This window comes from Gavia stellata, chromosome 4 (genome assembly GCF_030936135.1).
Source record: "Gavia stellata isolate bGavSte3 chromosome 4, bGavSte3.hap2, whole genome shotgun sequence".
In the NCBI taxonomy this organism is placed as follows: domain Eukaryota; kingdom Metazoa; phylum Chordata; class Aves; order Gaviiformes; family Gaviidae; genus Gavia; species Gavia stellata.
In genome coordinates, this window is record NC_082597.1 from 73,041,221 (window position 1) to 73,060,451 (window position 19,231).

At 43.4% G+C, this 19,231-nt stretch overlaps 1 protein-coding gene across 1 annotated transcript in view; it reads left to right on the forward strand.

The window, feature by feature from the left end:
- The first annotated feature begins 16,518 nt into the window (after positions 1-16,518).
- PDE3A (phosphodiesterase 3A) overlaps positions 16,519-19,231 on the forward strand; it is a 274,878-nt gene continuing 272,165 nt past the window's right edge. The window contains exon 1 of the mRNA XM_059817211.1: positions 16,519-16,851. Coding sequence (XP_059673194.1) covers positions 16,534-16,851 — 318 coding nt within the window. The 5' untranslated portion in view covers positions 16,519-16,533. The remainder of the gene's footprint in view (positions 16,852-19,231) is intronic.

The following is a 19,231-nucleotide window of genomic DNA, read 5'->3' on the forward strand; positions in this document are numbered from 1 at the left end:
TTTGCCTAAGAGCAACCTAAATATGATTCAATGTATAGTTGTGTAAAGCAGATTTCATTTAAAAATAGTGTCTAATTTATTCTTTGTCTTAAACTGCAACCTATTTTTCTCTTTTTATGTAATAGATAAAACATTTTTTCCATGATATATATCATTTTCACTTTCTAAAGAAACACACTATGTGAAAAATTCCACAAGCTCTAGTAGCATTGATGTTCTTGTGTCTCGCACCAACACAGTTATGTTCAAAAAGCATGAAAGTTTAAGATGTGCTTTGTTTTCTTTCGAGAAAGAATTTTCAGAAAGAATTTTTATTTGTAAAATCTGAGAGGCAAAAGCAACATGTATCTTCTACGTTTTTAGATCTACAGGCTCCTGACAAGTTTCATTGCTATATTTTAGCTAATACAAAGATTCATGATTAGCTAGAGGAAAATAAGATGCAAAGATGAATGCTTAAGCTCTAAGTATATTAGTAAACACCTTGTGAGTGAACCCTTGATACTTTTAAAAATTAAATAAAATTTTCTGATCTGCATTTCAGATCTCTAGAATAGATACATAGCCAGTGCCCAGCTTGGGTACTTGGTTGAGATGCTGAAGCTACTGAGCTAAGAAACTGCCTGAAATGTCTTTATGTACTTGCGTTATGGTTATGGAAAGGAGAGGAAATTCATGACTAGTGGGTGCTCTAGTCTCAGCCTTCTGACTTTTGCCGCATTGCTCTCTACAATTACCTGAAAGGGGGTTGCAGAGAGGTGGATGTTGGTCTCTTCTCCCAAGTGACAAGCAACAGGACAAGAGGAAATGGCCTCAAGTTGCGCCAGGGGAGGTTCAGGCTGGATATTAGGAAAAATGTCTTCACTGAGAGAGTGGTGAAGCATTGGAATAGGCTGCCCAGGGAGGTAGTGGAGTCACCATCACTGGAGGTGTTCAAGGAACGTCTGGACGTGGCATTGCGGGACATGGTTTAGTGGGCATAGTGGTGTTGGGTTGACGGTTGAACTTGATGATCTTACAGGTCTTTTCCTACCTTAGTGATTCTCTGTGTGTGTTTGTGATTCCCCTTGTGTGGATCTTCTATACATTTGCCTAGCATTGAGTTAAGTCTGGTTGTTTGAAGTATACAACTCTAGGTTTTTTTCTATTGTACATGGTTTTGAAAATGCATGTAAGTTGTCAAATAGACTGCATTTCACACAGATTTAATTTAAAGTAGCAATCTTTAAATGCTGCTGTGAATGGGATTTATACAGCAGTGACAACTTAGACTTACAGTCCCCTTCAGACTGAAGGTTCTCAACATATTTTAAAAACTCAAACTATAAATGGAGAAAACAGAAGTGAAAAAATAAAGTTACAAAGAGTACCATACTAATGCAGATATTAGTTATACAGCTTTTAACTGCTGTGACGTGGGAACTTATACTTCAAAAAGACTTACAAGAGTTTTAAACCCAGCAAATGGTCAGACATTGACTATAGCTTTACCAGAAAATGACTCTTCTATCAAAAGAATGTCTAACATGGCAAAAGAAAACCCACCTATTCTCCACTAATAATATTAACTATATTGGTATTATTTAGTGAAGACGGAAATTAACTAATTCACTGGAATACTTTACAAGGAATAAACAATGCATCATCCATGTGATGACCACCAAACATTGGTGAGCAAACCAATGTCTTATTTAGTGATTTTATTTTGCACTGTATTTACGAATGAGGAATTGTTCTTTGTTTTAAGCTCTAATTCTCCTGTTTTAGTCCCCTGCCTAGTGTACCTTTCCTTTGAGGGAACCACGCATTCTAAATTAAGCCATTTCGTCTCTCTGCGATTTGAATAACCTAATATGATGATGGATTTCTGCCTTCTCTGGTTTACCTCTGCACATTCAGTACTCCAAAAGCCATTCAAGTTCCACCCTTTTAGATTATCAAGATGAGCAGGGCTTTCCTGAAGTTGTAGGATGAGTGGGAATGGCTTGACTCCAAAACTCACTTGGGCATGAAGGTTCATTTAGCCAGCAATGAACTGAAATGTGGGTGGAGCCCCTGCTCATGTTGTTCTAAACCCAAGAAAAAAACTACGAAATTTAAAAACAATTATTAAGAGAAAAAAAAAATTACTCACTCTCTTAGTGTGAGATATTGCGAATTAGAGGAGGTGCAACTAAAATTTTAGAAATGTTGTGGAAGAGTCAGAGTTGATCAAAGCATTTTGTGAAACTTGGCAGACCTGGCTTAGGTTCTGAGTTTATAGCAGCTATGGTTCACTTGATACTGGGTACTTTCCACACTGAGTCTGTTCAGCAGCTTCCAAATTTAATAGGAATTTTTAAATAATGTAACAGACTAAATCCTAAATTTGGGCCTGTCATTTTGCATTCAGTTTAGTTACACACTGAAATCTGCAGTCTGCAAAAAAAGATCATGCAGTGCACTGGATGTAAGCATCTCTCCTGCTGGCTGGGTAAACATGGGAGCATTGCTGCTGCCTTGCCTGCCTGCTGCTGCTCCTGTCACTTCTGCCCCACGGGACTGCTACGTAGGCACAGGAGTGGCACTTGCAACCCAACTCCCATGTTCAGTCACCATACAAGAACTTCAGCTGGACAACTAATCTGCTCCACAAACAGGCACCAGGTAGGAGATAAAACACGTTACATCTTCTAATTAACTGTTCACAATGTTTGTTCAAAAACGGAAAATCACCCAGATCCTGAGCTCTTGAGAACCAGCTACCAGTGAGGTAAAACTGCCTACCTGCAAGACTCTGTGTGTGTGCAACTGAAACAAAGATCAAACTAAGTAGTGCCAGTTATCTACGTCTTATTGAGAACTTCTATAGAGGTGATGAACTTATAATAAAGCAAGCTTAAGGAAGGACATCTAAGTAATTTTCAGATTTTTAAGTAAGGTTAGAATATCCCCTAAATTTCTTTTGAAAATGGTTATTCAAGCAGTGCTAATTAATGAAGCTTGATCTTGAGGGAAAGGACTTCAGTCCATGGTGCATCTTTGCTGTTCCCTTATTTCGCAGAAGCTTACTCTTAATCGATCATCCAGGGTTTTTTTCCCCTTGATCCTGAAGCAGAGAAATGGCTTTTGTTGGTCTTTTCCACCTCTCTGAAACTTTTGATTTTTCTCTTTTTTATCTAAGAAAACAACAACAAAGACTTCTTCAAAAAAACTAGCACACCACAACTACTAACAACAGTACTGATAGATACCCCTTTGTTCATTTGGTTAAATTAAGCCTGTAAACAATGAAAACCAAGGTGTTTAAGGGATTGCCTCTCTCACTGACATCTTTGTGTGCCTTCAGCTGCCCTTCTGGGCATTGCAGCCTTGCTGGAGGATCTGCAGTCCAGCTGTTGACCACAGCAGCTGCCCTCAGTAAATGGCTCAAGTTCTGCAAAGTGGCTCATCAACCTCCTCCTTGAGCAGAGGAAGAATCTGGAATAGACACAAGTGACAACAGCTTGTAAGGCCATCCTCTAAGCCTTCCTTCAAATGTGTGGAGTGGGGGATATGTCTGAGAAGTGAAGGGATATATGGATAGGGATGTGGTATTGTGGAGACTCTAGACACAGCTCCAGCATCAGGTATCCCACAGTCAAGATCCAAGAGGTTGCCCAAATTGGGATAGAAGGGTCTTTCTCCCCCCAGAAGCTGGATAGTTACATGTGGCAGAACTTGCACTGTGATCACGTGGTGATGTTTAACCAGTTGAGAATAGAAAATAAAGAAGTCGTCGTTTTTCACATTAGAGTGAAAAAGCATGAACTCTATTAGAACACATACCAACCAGACATTAACTTCATAACAGGCTCATCTCTGTGCCTGTCACTGCTGCATCATCTAGGCATTTTCATGCATTCCAAGCATTTGTTACTTTAATCTTAAAATGCCTTTCTGTGCAATTCAGTTGAGATATTCCTGTTTTCATTAATAAATTTGCCATAATGCTTTCCTTCCTCCTTCAGACCTCTCTGAAATCAAGCACTGCAGTCCATTGACATGTTGACAGTTTTGCATGAATTAATGAAACAGGAGTTGGAAGTGGCTGACAGAGGTTTATTTATTATTATTAAACTGACTGTGTATCCAGTTGCTTTTCTGAAAAGAAAATTAAGAGAAGAAACTGAAAAAAAGTGTTTGAAATGTATGATTTAGAATATATTCTGTTCCTCAATCTACAATATATAATTTTAAGAATCAAGGCTGCTGTCTTGAAGTGGAAATTCTTGCTCGAAATTGTAAGCAGGACTGCCTTACTGGTATTGCTTAATACGCTGAGAGGAAGTGAAAATGAATGTTTCCGACACTGGGAAAAACATTAGTCCAAAGTCAGTCATTTAATAGACAGGGGCTAACTTTTATCTAGTTCTTTCTGCTTAAAAAGAAAAATATGAATTATCTTGGTAATAAAACACAAAGATACAAGATATAAACATGCCTGCTGAATATTTTCTTATATACTTCTTCTGATAAAAAGCTAAAATGCTTAAGTCTAAGTGATCCAAGCACAGAAGTGACACCTAATCTTTTTGAAACAATGCACTGTGGAATGTGTGAAGTTAGTATATCATATCAGGCTTGTACTCCCTTCATTTGCATGCGCTCCTATTTCACAACCATATTTCCTTCAACACTTCAGCCTTCCCCGTACATTCTGTATTTGGCTTTGCACTCTCCTGGTCTGTGGTAATAACCCCAGGCAAAGAGCACAACGGGGGCCGGCTGCCAGCAGCAGAGGCCTGGCGCTGACTAGGCAAGGATTTGTGTGGCACATGCCAGCTCAAACACGGACACTTCCTTTCTCTCTTTTCCTGCCTTTAGAGGCCAGCCAACCAAAGATGAAATTTCTCCATTCCTGGAACATCTGGCTTAGACTCTCAATGCTCATAATTATCCTCCCGTTCCCAGCTCTCTGCAGGTGCAGGGAAGTGCAGGGCAGGTTCTCTGAGAACACAGCTCTACAGTGGATAAGTTAATCTATAAATCTTTGGTAAGCACATGCCATATGATTTAATGTACACTTATATTTTTATAATTTATGCTGAGAAAGGGTCTCAGTGATAAAATGCCAGTTGGAATAATATTACATTATAAGGTTATGAAACCTACGGCAAAATCTCCAACTCTTAGTAAATGTAGGGCTTTGTATTGCAACAAAAATCTGCATGTCAGCATCTTAGACTGCTGTATCACTTATGGCTTTACCATCTAGCCCTATATCACTCGTTCACTTTTTATCCCTTCTCTCAACACAGGCTTTTGCGTCTCAGCCACTTACTTATCTTCATCCACTGCTCCTCCCTCGCCGGTCGACCACTTGCTGTCCTCATCTCGCACAGTAACCCCAGGAAAATCTTCCCATGCGTTCCCTGGCAGCCAGACGCTGTCGTGGTCCACAGTGGCTCTTAGATGGGCTCTGACCTGTGAATGTCATTGCAGCCATGACCCGTTCCTTGTTCGGCTCAACACGGCTTGCCTAAACAGATGGTGAGTAATGGCATGCAATGCCTACTTATCTTTCTGTGCCTCTCTCCATATGGTTCCAGTATTAGACCTGGAAACAAATTAAAGGAGTTAGTGTGACTAGGAAATTAATTTCATTAAGATCCATAAAGTTGCTGTTAAAAACTCTTGTGTTCTTGTACTGATATGATATGGCTGTGTGAGTCAGTTTAGTTTTAAGACGGGAATGTGCAGTTCCCTTGATTTTATTGTGGTTAAACCCACCTGTACCATGCCTAAATCTTACTTTGTAGTGTGTGAGCCTGCAAGCCACTTGAGCATACATGTGAGTTTCTCGGTTTCCCGTTAAAATCATCTCATGACAGGTGTGAGGTCTTGCAGCATTAATATCTGTACATGTATATTACATAATATCTGTCAAAATTCTGAAACTACACAGGAGTACACAGTCTTAGAAATGGATAATGTCACTTGCTCCTTTTGGTGGTAGTAGGAGAGATAGTATTTAAACATATGAAACAACCTGATATTTTAAAATGGATATGTTTAGATCATCTTAGATTTAGTTATATCCTCTTTGTGCTTAAAAGGAACTGATTAAGAATGTCAAGATTTCAGGATTTAGTATAGCGTTCTCAAAAGGAGCCTGTAGAGGCTCATGTCATTACAAGATACGGCTTTCAGTGAGACTTAACCTCAAAGGCTGGAATTATTTTATGGATATTTTTGATATATTTGTTTCTCAGTTAGTCACTTGGGACCAAATCCCCAAGAGGGAGCTACAACATGAGGGATGCACAAAGCCCAAGGGAGAGTGAGCAAGAAAGTACGATCCTGCAGCAGCCCAGTAAAGAAAGAATACACCTGGGAGTAGGGAAAAGGGAGAAAGCAAGTCTTGGCTTCTCGTACCTTCTTCAGGGTTGGCTCATGGATTTTACATTGAAAAGTCACAGAACAAAAGGCACAGTCTGCTGGGTTTAATTTCCTTTCCTGACCCCAGACCTCTCTCATACCTTCACTTATCCTACCTTAATCACTAGTCTGTAGTAAAAGCTGTGGAGGAGGCCATTCACCCCCTCCCACTCTGACATGGAATAGGGCCAACTTACAAGAAATAATTAAGGAGTCTTTGTTTTGAAAGACAGCATGATTACCTATAAAACACTGACATTTGTAATATATACTACTGAAAAAAATTGTTGCCTTAGTCATTGATGTGTGGCTAGTTGTTCTTTTCTAACTCAAGAGAAAATAATAGAGAGATCTCCTTCTTGAGAAGAGGCTCACACAGCTCTGAACCATGTACAGCTCTTGAGCAAGTCAAGGACAGTTTCTAGGGGCATCTTGGTTGTGTGATTAGCTCTGGTGCTGTGATTCAGTGCAGTGGGTTGTGAATTTCTGTTTGTGGGATGGAGTCTGGCAGCCCAGGCTATTGAAGGTGATTTTATTACACTGATTTAGGACCCAACTGCATGGCTAATGCAGTCTGACCCAGTAATGGGCTGGTGGAATTCCTGAGCAGCCACAATCAACTCGAGCTGAGAGCTCCTGCTTCCTTCCGCTTCCTAGCATACGGGGCATGGATGTATATTGTGGCTTCCAGCCATATGAAGGTTTGGGTGTGCAGCTCACATAGGCAAAGAAGCTGGCAACCATAAAAAGTAGGGATACTCATTAAGGAGTAGAGACACCTGTCCCTGCTCCAGTGGTTGCTTTATGTATTTTAAATACATTTTTATCTTATATTCAACATTTACATTATAAATGTTATATAAACCAGCCTCTGGAACAGGGGCTGGGATCCAGGTGTCTCTGCCCCTCAGTAAATGTTCCTGCCGCAAGGCTGCAGAATCGTACTGGTTGGTTTTCTCTTTTTACCACAGATATTTTTTATTTATTTATGCAAAGTGAAACAGATTCACCAACAAATTTTGCAAGATTAACAAAATATTCCATAGCCAGGAATTTCAGGCACTCTGTTGAAGAATGAGAAGATTTTTGTTACCCAGCCCTCCACATTTTGTGACTAGTGATTTTGGGAACCCGCTACATGTGCCTACCACATGCCTCTGGGATACAGTTCCTCAGGTGATACAGGTGGAGGAACTGTGCTTGTGGATCCTGACAGGCACGAATTAGACATGGAGAATTCAGCTCTGCTGACACTGAAAGACTGCTAGACATGCCTGGCAGTGAAACATTAGGTACCTGGTTTAACATTGGAAGCAGAGGACTGTAGGGATAGCTGAAGAATTTTTGGATGCAGGCATCTTAAGATGAACAATGTCTTCAAAAATCCTATTTATTTGCACCTTTAGATACCTACCTAACTGCAACAATTCGATCCCCCATCAATTTAAGATCTTGTGCTTCTTGCATGTTATTTTAAGACTTCGCTCTTACAATTTTTTCCACTCTAAAAGCAGCTTCCTAACATGACTCAGAGGGAGACTGTCATTAGTAAGTCATTAATGAGCCTGTAACTTTGTGAGCATTACATGTCAAGCGAGAATTATTTCAATGAAATGAGTTACTTTTTTGGCTAGTCAGTAGGACAAGTATTCATTTTTAACATCCCTTTACTCTGAGAGATTTGGTCATTTTGCTTGGAATACACTAGTTAAAACTTACTTTCAGCCGACATTTCTGTTTCTCAGCTATTTAAGCAGAAGTGCATTCTGTTTGTGTTACGAGGAAAAGATGCTTTGAAAATATCTGTCCCATTTCCTAGGGTGCCTTGTTAAGAGGTTGTGTACACTTACAAATCACAAAACCAAAAAAAAAGCATAAAACCTAGTGTACATACAGAACTATTTAAAGATCAGAGTTTTTTGCTAACCTTTTTGGTAGCGTAAGCTCTGGGACACAAGATAAAATGGAACTGGCACCAAAGACAGTACCGCATGCTAGTAAACATCACACGATTTTTCAGGGTCGTCTCCCAGGATCGTCACAAAACAGGTTATGTTAAAGAGGCAAGCTCAGCATCAGCATTGAAATCCCTGTTTGATGAACTTGTGACCTTCTTGTACCTTATGCAGAGTATTTTTAAGCATCAGAAAAAAAATAGGTTAAGAGAAAGTCCAAGAGAATACTTGGTCTTTACAGGCCAAGCAGCTGGATACTACAGTGAAATAAAAAAGCCTATGGGAAGTAGGGCCACATCCTACAAACATTTATGTATCCATTTAAATTTGTTGAATGAACAGTTTGTTAACTTAAAGTTGTGCATATCTAGGAGTACCTGCATGTTAATTAAAAAAAAAGGAATAGTGGAAGAGTTAACCTTAACCTAGCTATCAGGAAGCTTAAAATAAACAGAAGGTCCTGTTCAGATTTGAACCAAACAGCCAAAGTACTTGTAATTACTACTTTTAAAAGGAGTTGAATATTTTCCTTCAAAACCAGTACTTCAGGCAGTTTTAAAACTATAACATATAACATTTCTTCAGTTATTTTTTCCTGAACCTACATGTATGAGGGAGACAAATTTATGGCATAATTATCTTATGTTAGCAAAAATTAGCAAACCAAATTTCTGGGACAATCATTCTAGTATTATTAATTCCAATTACCATCCGGAAAAAAAAAAAAAGACTGCTTGTAATCACATCACTATATAATATTTCTTCCAAAAATAACAAGACACTGCTGAAAATACTTGTGTTCTATATACTGAAACAGGCAATACTTGCAGCAGCGCCTTACAGAGCCAGCCCGTGTGGATGAGGTTCGGTGCATGTTGGTGGGGATGGACCTCTTTCTGCCAAACCCTGGCAGGGGGAGACAGGGGCTGCATTCAGGACCCTTACAAGGAAGGGGTGTTTTTGAAGGATTTCTGCCTGCCTCAGTGTACCTCGTTTTCCCATAGGTCTACTTGCTCTATGACTTGTTTGTGTATCAAAGGTAAACATGCCTTGTTCCAGGAGAGTATGTTGTTAAAGTATTGTTTATATGCATAGGCAAAAGCATAAGTGATTAATTTTCTGAGAATCACAGAATCACTAAGGTTGGAAAAGACCTGTAAGATCATCAAGTCCAACCTAAAAAAAAAAAAAAAAAAAAAACAACAAAAAAACAAACCACACAACAACAACAAACCACAACACACCAAAAACCAACCCACCCAACACGACACAGCACCAGAACTAGCGTCATGTTCAGTATTGCAGTAAAAACCTGTGCAAGATGTGGACTCTCAGTTGTGATAAAATGGTATCACTCTTTGAAAACGAGTTTCCCTTCATGGGCATCATTGAATACATTGTATTTTTAATAGCTGTTAAAATTATGTGTCAGTGATGAACATCCTGTGATTTCCCTGCAGTTAAAACTAGGTGGAGGTTTGCATTTAAAATAAGGAAGGAATCCCTGAATACGTTGCCCCAACCTTGGAAGCAGGTTGTGTTACATTCACTGGGAATCCACCTGAGCACAATATTCCAAACATGTGTATTGACAAAAGATACATAGACAAAAAATAATATACAAAAGCTACCCTACAAAAGGCTCCAGTCGCACCCTTTCCTTCCCCGAATCAGAATTTTACTCTTACATTATAGCATGACCATTCTAGTAAGCTAAAAGTAATCCATTTCTTTCTGAATAATACTTATTTTGAAATATAAAGTCTGTACTTTCTTAAATGCCTCTACTGAAAGTATAATAGATTTCAGAGACTGAAAAGCTCACTCCTATACTTCAGCAGAATCTGAATCACAGCCCACTCTCTACAATGCATGAATATTGGAATTGTTTTCCTAATACAGTATTCGTAATTCTTTTGATGCACACCACAATGAAAGGCGATGGAAATTTTCATGAATGAATAAATTTGATGAAGGTATTTGTCATCATACGGGTGCTCTCCACAATATAGGATGTCGTTTTTGTTCATTACATTCCTCAGTCATCTCATTATGAAGAAAACCTTGAAAACGTGAATTACATGAAGCAGACGCAGTGTGGGTGTTTTGAGTATGCCTGCACTCGACCCCAAAATAACATTATTTACTATTTCCCTGCTGAAAAATGGTATAAAAAATAATCTAATTCATATGGTACCTATGTCTCAATGCCACATTCACTATCAAAATCATTGAATCAGTGAGACAACTCACATGATAAAATCTTTTACTACCTAATAATCTGGATGCTTACTGAGTTACATGACAAATTTATAATTTTCAAAACTTTAAACTGAATTTCATGTGATAGTCTTTGTGAAATGCCACTGAAGTCAGAAAAATGCTTGTGTTTAAACATAAGCATATTTTTAAGTGCTCCAGTAGACAGACATCTATAAATTTGTCCTGCAACCTACTGGTCATCGCCTAAACTTCTGAGGATTTAGATGACTTAAACAGAAGTGGTGTGAATTATTCATTAACATTTTTAAAATAATTTGAGATTCTAACAGAGAAAAGTGTCAATGAAGTCCAGAACATTACCATCATGTATAGGTTTTAATCACAGTGTATTTCACAAATTAGGCAAACTTGACTTTATTCAGTAAACTAATATTCAGTGGAATTATTAAAATTCATATAGAATTATCCACACACATTGTGCAAGGTCATAAGAAGGTGAGAAAAGTTTAATTACGAGCAGAAAGAAAGAAGAGAAAAATTATCAAAATGTGTGAATAATCACCTCCAGTATAGACCAAGAGTGATACAGGTGAAACTGGATGAACAAGTCATAGAGACCGTCTCTATTTTTCTCTCCCCCCGTGGCACTCTCCAGTATGACATGGTGTGGATTTTATTTGGTTTTCTCTATTGCTTCTTTACCCCCATAAGAGCCTCTTCTCGCTTCAGCTTGATCACAGCACTTCTGCATGATTTCGGACTTTCATTTTGTTGTATTACTTTTGGGAGGACAGCCCGTGTAACCTGCTATGGGATACAGCCCTGTATGTGCTTATTGTGGTTTCCCAGACCAGCTGTGGCCCACTTACTGTGTCCGCAAACCAGCAGTGGTATGAGAAAAGACTGAAGGGAAGTGTGGACAAACCAAACAAATGGTGGCTGTCTGATCTGTATAGCTGGGCTAAGCAGTTCCATTACAAAATCTTTCCTCCTTTCCTTAATGGGCAGGGGAGTCATTGTTTCCCCATTTAGATGGACAATCACGTGTTCTGCATGGATGCTTTGTGAAAAGTCCCTCAAGTCGATTAGATAAAGAGTATGACCTGCTGGACATAGTAATGAACAAAAGGCATTTTATCTTCTCCACTAACTTACCATTTAACTTTGGAGAAAAGTTGGGTTGCTTTATCAAGAAATGACAGCAGAGCCTGTGATTACTAAGGATGAAGTGATTCTGAGACAGACAATTACATCTTGGGGAACAGACAGCTGTCCAAAACCTCCTTACATCTCCTGCTCTTTGTTGTCCATCTCCTGCTCTTTGTTGTCCATCTTCTGCTCTTTGTTGTCCAGAGCAAACTGCTTTTTTTTCAGGGAAATCTATTTTGACTTTCCTGTCTAATTGGACACTCACCTTTATTTTCTTCCAGACCTTTCTGTGATGGTAACCATGGAACTTCTTGGGTTTGTCTCCCTTGAAGTCTTTAAGAAATCTCTACCGTTACAAGGGAAGATTGCTCTCCAAATGAAAAATAGAAGGGCATTGCTAGGTTTTCATTACAGCATGATCTTCTGGAAGTGATGGTTTCTTTGGTGAATGGCTGATATTGCTCCAGCACATTTATACAATGACCTTATCGTACGTAATGGATCCCATTTTCTTTGGGTTATTGTAGGTGTCTATTCATCAAAAGCAGCCTGACTCTGCGAGTGCTGAAAAGCCTACATCCCTGGAATTTCAAGTCTCGAGCTGTTCACAATTTGCAGGGGTAGAGCCTGCCTTCCCAGAATTTCTCTTTAGTAGGGAAGGAAAATAGGATTTTTAGGTGACTGTAACTACATATTCAACATACTGTTTAAGAGGTACCTATCATCTGTAGACAGCCCAGTCTCGTGGAATCATATCCAGAAGAATGAACTAACACCAACACCATCCTCCCCCCTCTTTTTCTGTGTCTCTGCATGGGAAGTCTCCTAAGTGGTCAATGTTTCTCATCTTCTGTGCAAATCACTTTCTGTTTGGCTCATCACCTGCCGCATTCTTCCACCTGGTATTGATTTTGAAGGAAATGCCAAAATTACATGACTGCTGTCTTTTTGTTAAAGATCTTCACAACTGAAATGCTTAAAACGCCCTTAGATAATCGGTCGATAAGTAAGATACAATTACGTTGCTTAATTCAGAAACATGAAGAAGTGATTTTATCAACTCCCACGTGGTAGAGAGCACAGCAAAGTTCAGCTTCCCGTGTACTGCTCAATATACAACCTCGGTGCTCAGAAGAATGACTTGGTAAGAGTCCAAGTTGTGCTTCTAGGAAATCTAGAGATGATTACATTTGTGCTAGTTGTTGAAGTTGTTTTTGCAAGCCTTGACTTTCATCATGTTATCTAAAAGCTCCCTGATGTGGGAATCAAGACACCAGGAAAAAATAATCAAGATTTTACTTTCTTCTGTAAACTTAAATGTAGAAAGTAGCAGATGGCTTGAGGAGGTCTAGTCCATTTCGTGTGAGACTGGAAATATGCTGTCTCTTGCTTAGAGTTGCCAGCTGCAGGCAAGCTCTGCCATTGATGGCTTGAGCCCTGATCCTCGGTGAAGCCTAACACTCATAAACCCCACTTTGCCAGCTGGGCTCACGGTAACCTCAGAGATCCAGGCAGGCAGAGCTCAGAAATGTGTTTCAATCATTTTAATGAGTTTGAAACACTCTTGAAAAAAACCCCTTGCTATTAGGCTCAAACAATTATTATAACAGCTATTACAAAGAATACGAGTTTCTTTAACCTAGAATCTGTCCAACAAAAAAATGCTGCTGCTTTTAATCTAAAGTGAATAATTCATGTTTTAGCTTAAGGAATTAAAAGAATATAGACCATTATCTGTTTTGATCTATGTAAATAATATACATTTAAAGGGGGTGTGCAGCAAAAAATAAAGGTAGGGAGGTTTATTCCTCTAGTTCTGCTTTTTTTTTAATTTTTATGACTATTTAAAGTGTCAACATTTCTGATATCAGTAAATCTAATTGTAAAGTAGCAAAAGTGAAGGTAAATTAAGATGTAAGTGAATGATACTTGGTAGGAAGGATTAGGTCAAAGGTCTGATCTATCTGAACTGCAACTGTTGCATGTGTTGTCATCCCGTATTGCAGTATCAATTTATTTGCACTCTGTTTTGATGCATCTAGACTTAAAAATATCCAAGAGATGCATCTTATTTATAAATAAATGGAGTTAGGATGAATAATATAAATTAGTTGGAGTTAGTTTCAGTTAGCTGAAAAGGAGTTAGGATTCATATGATTATTAGTATCTGGGCCCTGATTCTGCCTCTGGGATGTTGATGATTGGGGTAGATGGAACCCAGCCATGTTTTTCTAGGTGTATATGGCAACCTGCTGATTGCTGTCTCACCAGAATAAACTGTAAACCTTTCCAGCTGTTCTTAATCTGGACCCTTAACCTTTAAAAAAACCAGAGGCTTTCCATTCCTCAGAGCCAAACTTTGCTAACAATATCTAGATTGTTTTCAAACCAAGTTTCAAACATAAAAATGACTAATAAATCCATATTCCATAATAGTTAGGCTGGCAAACTATTATTTAAAAACATACTCAGTTTTTACGACCCATTTCTAGTAAAAAATCCAAAACATGCTTCAGTAATGCTACCATTTCAGATGCTCAGATCCTGGATGATAGGCATGATATCCAGATAGATACACCAATAAATACGTAAAGGCTATAAATCTGTCTCAAATTAGTGATTTGTGGATGTGTGAGGGGGAAGAGGGCTGGGAAATTCTGTTTTCTAATCTGTTCGTTTCCTGACTAATGTTCTGTAACTTCACAGCTGGTGATTTTACTTTTCAGTGGTTTGTATTATTATGTGCTAAATACATTACTCCATGCCCTTCGGTGGGACCCAGGGCTTTAAGAACAAGGTCCCGATCTTGCACGGGCTTTTAGTCTGCACCCGATTCCCCTCGTTCAAAGAGCAATTTTAGGCGGCCCAAGGGTGCAGGTCGGAGTCAGCCCGTAGCACACTGCAGATCCCCGGCAGAGAAGCCCTCCGGCGTGAGGCTGAGGCAGGCTTAGGGGAAGGGAACAGTGGGGTTTGGATGGAGCTGCAGCCTCGAGATTCATAACGCTTTGGAGGACCGTAGCCCGCTGGCTATGGGATTCCAGTTCGGGCTTCCCATTAAAACAAGAACAAAAATAGTAACAATTATTCATAAACCTCCATCTTTCTGACTTTTTTACGACCTCGTAATTGCCCCCCGCCCTGACAAGCGGATTTATGCCTCGGCCGCCAGCGCCCGGTGGCAGGGAGCTCCGCCGCCCGGGCGGCACCGCCGGCTCCTGCGGGGCGGCAACGGGGGGGCCCGGGGCGCGCCCGGTGCAACGGCGGAGCCTCCTCCGCGCCGCGGGCGGGCAGGGCCGGCGCAGCCCTTCCCCAGGAGTTGGTCCGGCCGGTTTCGAAGTGGCAAACCCCCCCTTCCCGGGCAGCCGCCTACTTCGTTATCGCCTCCAACACCCCCCCACCATCTCCGCTGCTCCTTTTTGGTGTGTTGCTGTTCGGGTTTGGGTCTGGGCTTTCGGCAGCCTCCTCTCCCGGCCGGGGGAAGCGCGCATCACTTGATTTTTCCGTGCAGAACACAAAGACTATCCCAGCAGTGTTCAGGAGGGAAACGCTTTCCTTCTCTCTCTTCCTCTTTTTCTCTTCCCAAGCAGCCTCCCTTCAAGTCCCTCCCGCGGATCTCTCTCGCCCTCCCGGCAGGACTTCGCAACTTCTGCCCCCAGCTCCGCTGGCCTTTTAGTTGCGATCTTTTTCTTTTTTTTTTTTTTTTTTTAATCATTTCTCCTTCCCCGCGGTCCCCAACGACTGGGAGGCTCCTTGCCCGCGAGCAGGGGGTACGGCTGGGACAACCGCGGCCCGGGCGCGGACCCTTCGGCGGGCAGCGCCGCCCCCTCCCTCCCTGCCTCCGCCGGGAGCGCCTGTGAGGGAAGCGGTGGCCTAGAAATTAAGCAGCACTTCTGAGGCGGTGTATCTGCCTCTCCCCCAGCCCCCCGCCCTTTTCTTACAGTGTTTAGGGTTTCTCCGCGTCTCTCCCACTTTTAAACAAAATTTAAATTCACTACCCCCCCCCAAGGCCGAGGTGGTCGCGGAGGAGGCGAGGCGCTCCCCAGCCCTTCATGCGCGGCGCTGGGCTCTCGGGGAGGACGCGAGCGGGGGGCGACCTCCGCGCTCCGCAGGAAATGCCGGCGTTGCGGCGGGGAGCGCCCCCAGCCCGCTGCCCCCCGGCCGCCCGCTGCTGACCGCCGCCGGGGGGGTCGTTCCCGGCCCCTGCCCGGCGGGGAATAAGCCCCGGGGCGGGGGCCCGCGCTGCCGGGGGTGCGCAGGGAGGCCCGTCGAGGCCATGGCCGGCGGCGAGGCGCGGAGCCCGGGCTGCAGCGGGCGCTGCCCGTCGGCGGGGCGGCAGCCCGGCACCCCGCGGGGCGGCGGCGGGGCGGCGGCGGAGGGGGGGCCGGCCTCCCGGGCGGCGCTGCCGCGGGAGACCTGGCGCCGCCGGAAACTTTCCTCAGCGCTGTGCGCCGGCTCCCTCTCCGTGCTGCTGGCCCTGCTGGTGAGGCTGGCGCGGGGGGAGCGCGGCCGGGAGCTGGCGGCGGAGGGCGGCGCGGGGCCGCGGGGCTGGGGCTGGCTGCCCCCCGGCGCCGTGCCCCTGGGCCTGGCCGGCGCCTTCTTCGGAGCGGGCCGGTACCTGCTGCGCGGCGGCGTGCGGCCGCGGACGGCGGCGCTGCTGCTGGCCGCCTGCTGCGGGGGGGAAGCGGTGGCGCAGACGGCGCTGGCGGCGGGGGAGGATCACTTGCTCTCCCTCGCCGCCACGGGGGTGGTGCTGAGCTGCCTGGCCGCCGTGACATGGCTGGTGCTGAAGCTGAGGCAGGGCGTCCTCATGCTCGCCGTGACTAGCGCGGCCAGGACCACGTCCCTCGTCGCCTTGGAGAGGGTCCCGGCGTCCTGGCGGCCCTACCTGGCCTACCTGCTGGGGCTGCTGGGCATCCTCCTGGCCGGCTACGCCGACCGGCTCTGGCCCCCGCGGCGGGCCGCCCCGCTGGCGGAGCCTCCCGCCGCCCCCCCGGCCGCGGACGAAGCCCCGGTGCTCAGGCGGCGGCGGCGGTCCAGCTCCATGATCTCCCCCGAGATGTCGGGCGGCGGCGGCAGCAGCAAGACTCACCGGCGGACCTCGCTGCCCTGCATCCCCCGGGAGCAGGTAGGGCAGGGGCTGGGAGGGACGGGCCCCAAACTTTGCTGGCGGCGGGTGGGGGTCCTGCCGGCGGCGGAGGCGCGGGGAGCTGTGCTCTCCCGGCCGCGCCCCGGTGGAGGGGCCGAGCACGGTGCGGGCTTTCCCGGGGGGAAGCGGGGCTTTCCGGACTCAGCCTGGCTTGCCCCGGACGGTGGGGAGGGAGCTCGGCGTTTGCTTTTCTTTTACAGCCATCACCGGCGCTGGCTTTTCTTGCGCCCGGCAGAAAGTTGAGGCGGATGGTACCCGCCTGGCTCTCGGAGCTGTGGGAACCTACCCTCAGCGCAGCCCTCAGCTTTCCCAGCATCACTGACGAGCCTTGCTTTTTCAAACCTGTAGTTTCCTGGAAAGGCAGCTTAGCTCTCTTATACTTGCTTTAAGCTTTAAAGGGGTGTGTGCACGAGCCAAGCAGCTTGTCCTCGGTGGGAGAAGTCCCTTATCAGGGCGATAGCGTGTCCTCTGAGGCTGGCCCGCACAGCGTGGTGCTCATCTTTGCACTTTGCCTCCCCAAGGCTGTTCCTGTGCGTGTAATCAATAGCTCCTGCTCTGCTGCGGTTGTGGGAACCGGTACGAGGTATACGTGATTTACCTCGTTTGTTTCCTTTACGAGGTTGTGATTTGAATGGAAGAGTGAAAAGTTACTCCGTTACCAGTGATGTAACGTTCTTTTAAATGCACACCTCAAAAAAATGGAAACAGAAACAAACAAACACCATTATCTTTACTGCACAGCTGTATAGAGTCCTGCCACGGACACAATGTCGGCTTAGTTCTGTGCTCGAAGCGTTTTCTCAAATTTTTTGAGATTGCCCCAGAAAGGAATCGTTCAATGGGTCGAGTGTAACTGAACATATTGAAAGTCAGTGCAATCCTCGCTGAGCGGTCGAAAGGGAAACCTGGGGGAAAATAAGTGGCAAATGGTGTTGGTCTTTCTTTTTCAATTACTATTGAAAATTACTCTGTGCACTGTGGTGAACTGAAGCATATTGCTGTACACCAAAGGTGTTCTTTCAGGTTGCTTGCTGGATAACCAGCGAAGTATTTGCCAAGTGATGGCATCTAACCATATGGTGTGGGTGGCCGCTTTGTTTCTGGAAATGGTTTGATTACATCCTTTTGTGGTTGGTTATAACATTCTCTAGAAGAAGGCCTGACAACCTTATATGCTTGAGGCTTATTTTGCAACTAATGTACTTGTTTTATCTCAACAAAACTGTTAAAAAATAAGTATTTACCACAGTGTTCAGCCAAACATAGTGTGAAAAAGTAGAAAGCTGTCTCGGTTCTGACTTTTAATAGGAAGCGAGAGAGAGAGAGAGAAGGGTGTAAGAATAATTTGTAAATACAGTATTTAAGGCAAGAAATTAAAACTGTCTATACTCACTTGATGACGCTAGGCATTTCAGGTGGTTTTTTACAATAATCATATTTTCACTCTCACACTTCAAATAAAAGCAGCTTTTCAGTTAACATTTCTAAATGTAATCATGAGGAGACAGGGCTCACTAGTTCGTGATCACATCCCTCTCTTTTCTTATAGAGGGAACTCAAATTGTCTACATGTACCAGAATGTTAAACCGGTGATGGATAACAAGGTAGATTTCTTCTCCCCTCCCCAACGGTGTGTTACTTGGGGACAGTGGTCAGCTTTGCTCCAAGCAATTCCCACTTCCAAGCTGCAGAGCTGGACTGGAGTTGGCTGGCGACTGTTCAGTTTACCCGCTGCAGGATTTTGGCAAATTTCTCTTTCTTTTGTTCTCACTCGCTATTAATCAATAGCGAGACCTGGTATTGCTTGCGTCACTGCGTGATTAGAAATGGATGACTACTTTCGAGTTCGGGGAGACTTTTTGTCTGTCCTTTTTTTTTATTTTTTATTTAACACAATGTGGCTGTCTGTATGTGAACTTCCCTCCCTGAAAGCTGTCCTCTCAAATAAATGTTAGCAAGATAGAAAAATGGAAAAGCTAAAACAAAGCTCTGTAAGGACCTTGAAGAAATGCTGGAAGAAGTGGGACTCTCTTACAGCAAACAAAGTTTGTGTTTATAGCAAAAATCAGCTCCCTGTAGACTTAAAGAAACCATAGGTAAATGTTTCTCTTTTGGATGGTTTTTAAATATAACATGTTAAAAATAGAGATGAGGGCTTTATAAACAAAACCAGGCCTTTCCCTCACCCCCTGTTTTTAAAAAACATGCCCTGAATGTTTCTAGTCCGAAAGATAGCTTGTTAATGCATCTGGGAGCTGCCAATAATTTTCATCAGGAAATGGATCTACTTCATTACTTTGAAATACATGCTTTCATTTGGTGAATAACATTAGGTGAAGTTTTAAAGATGTTTCCCAT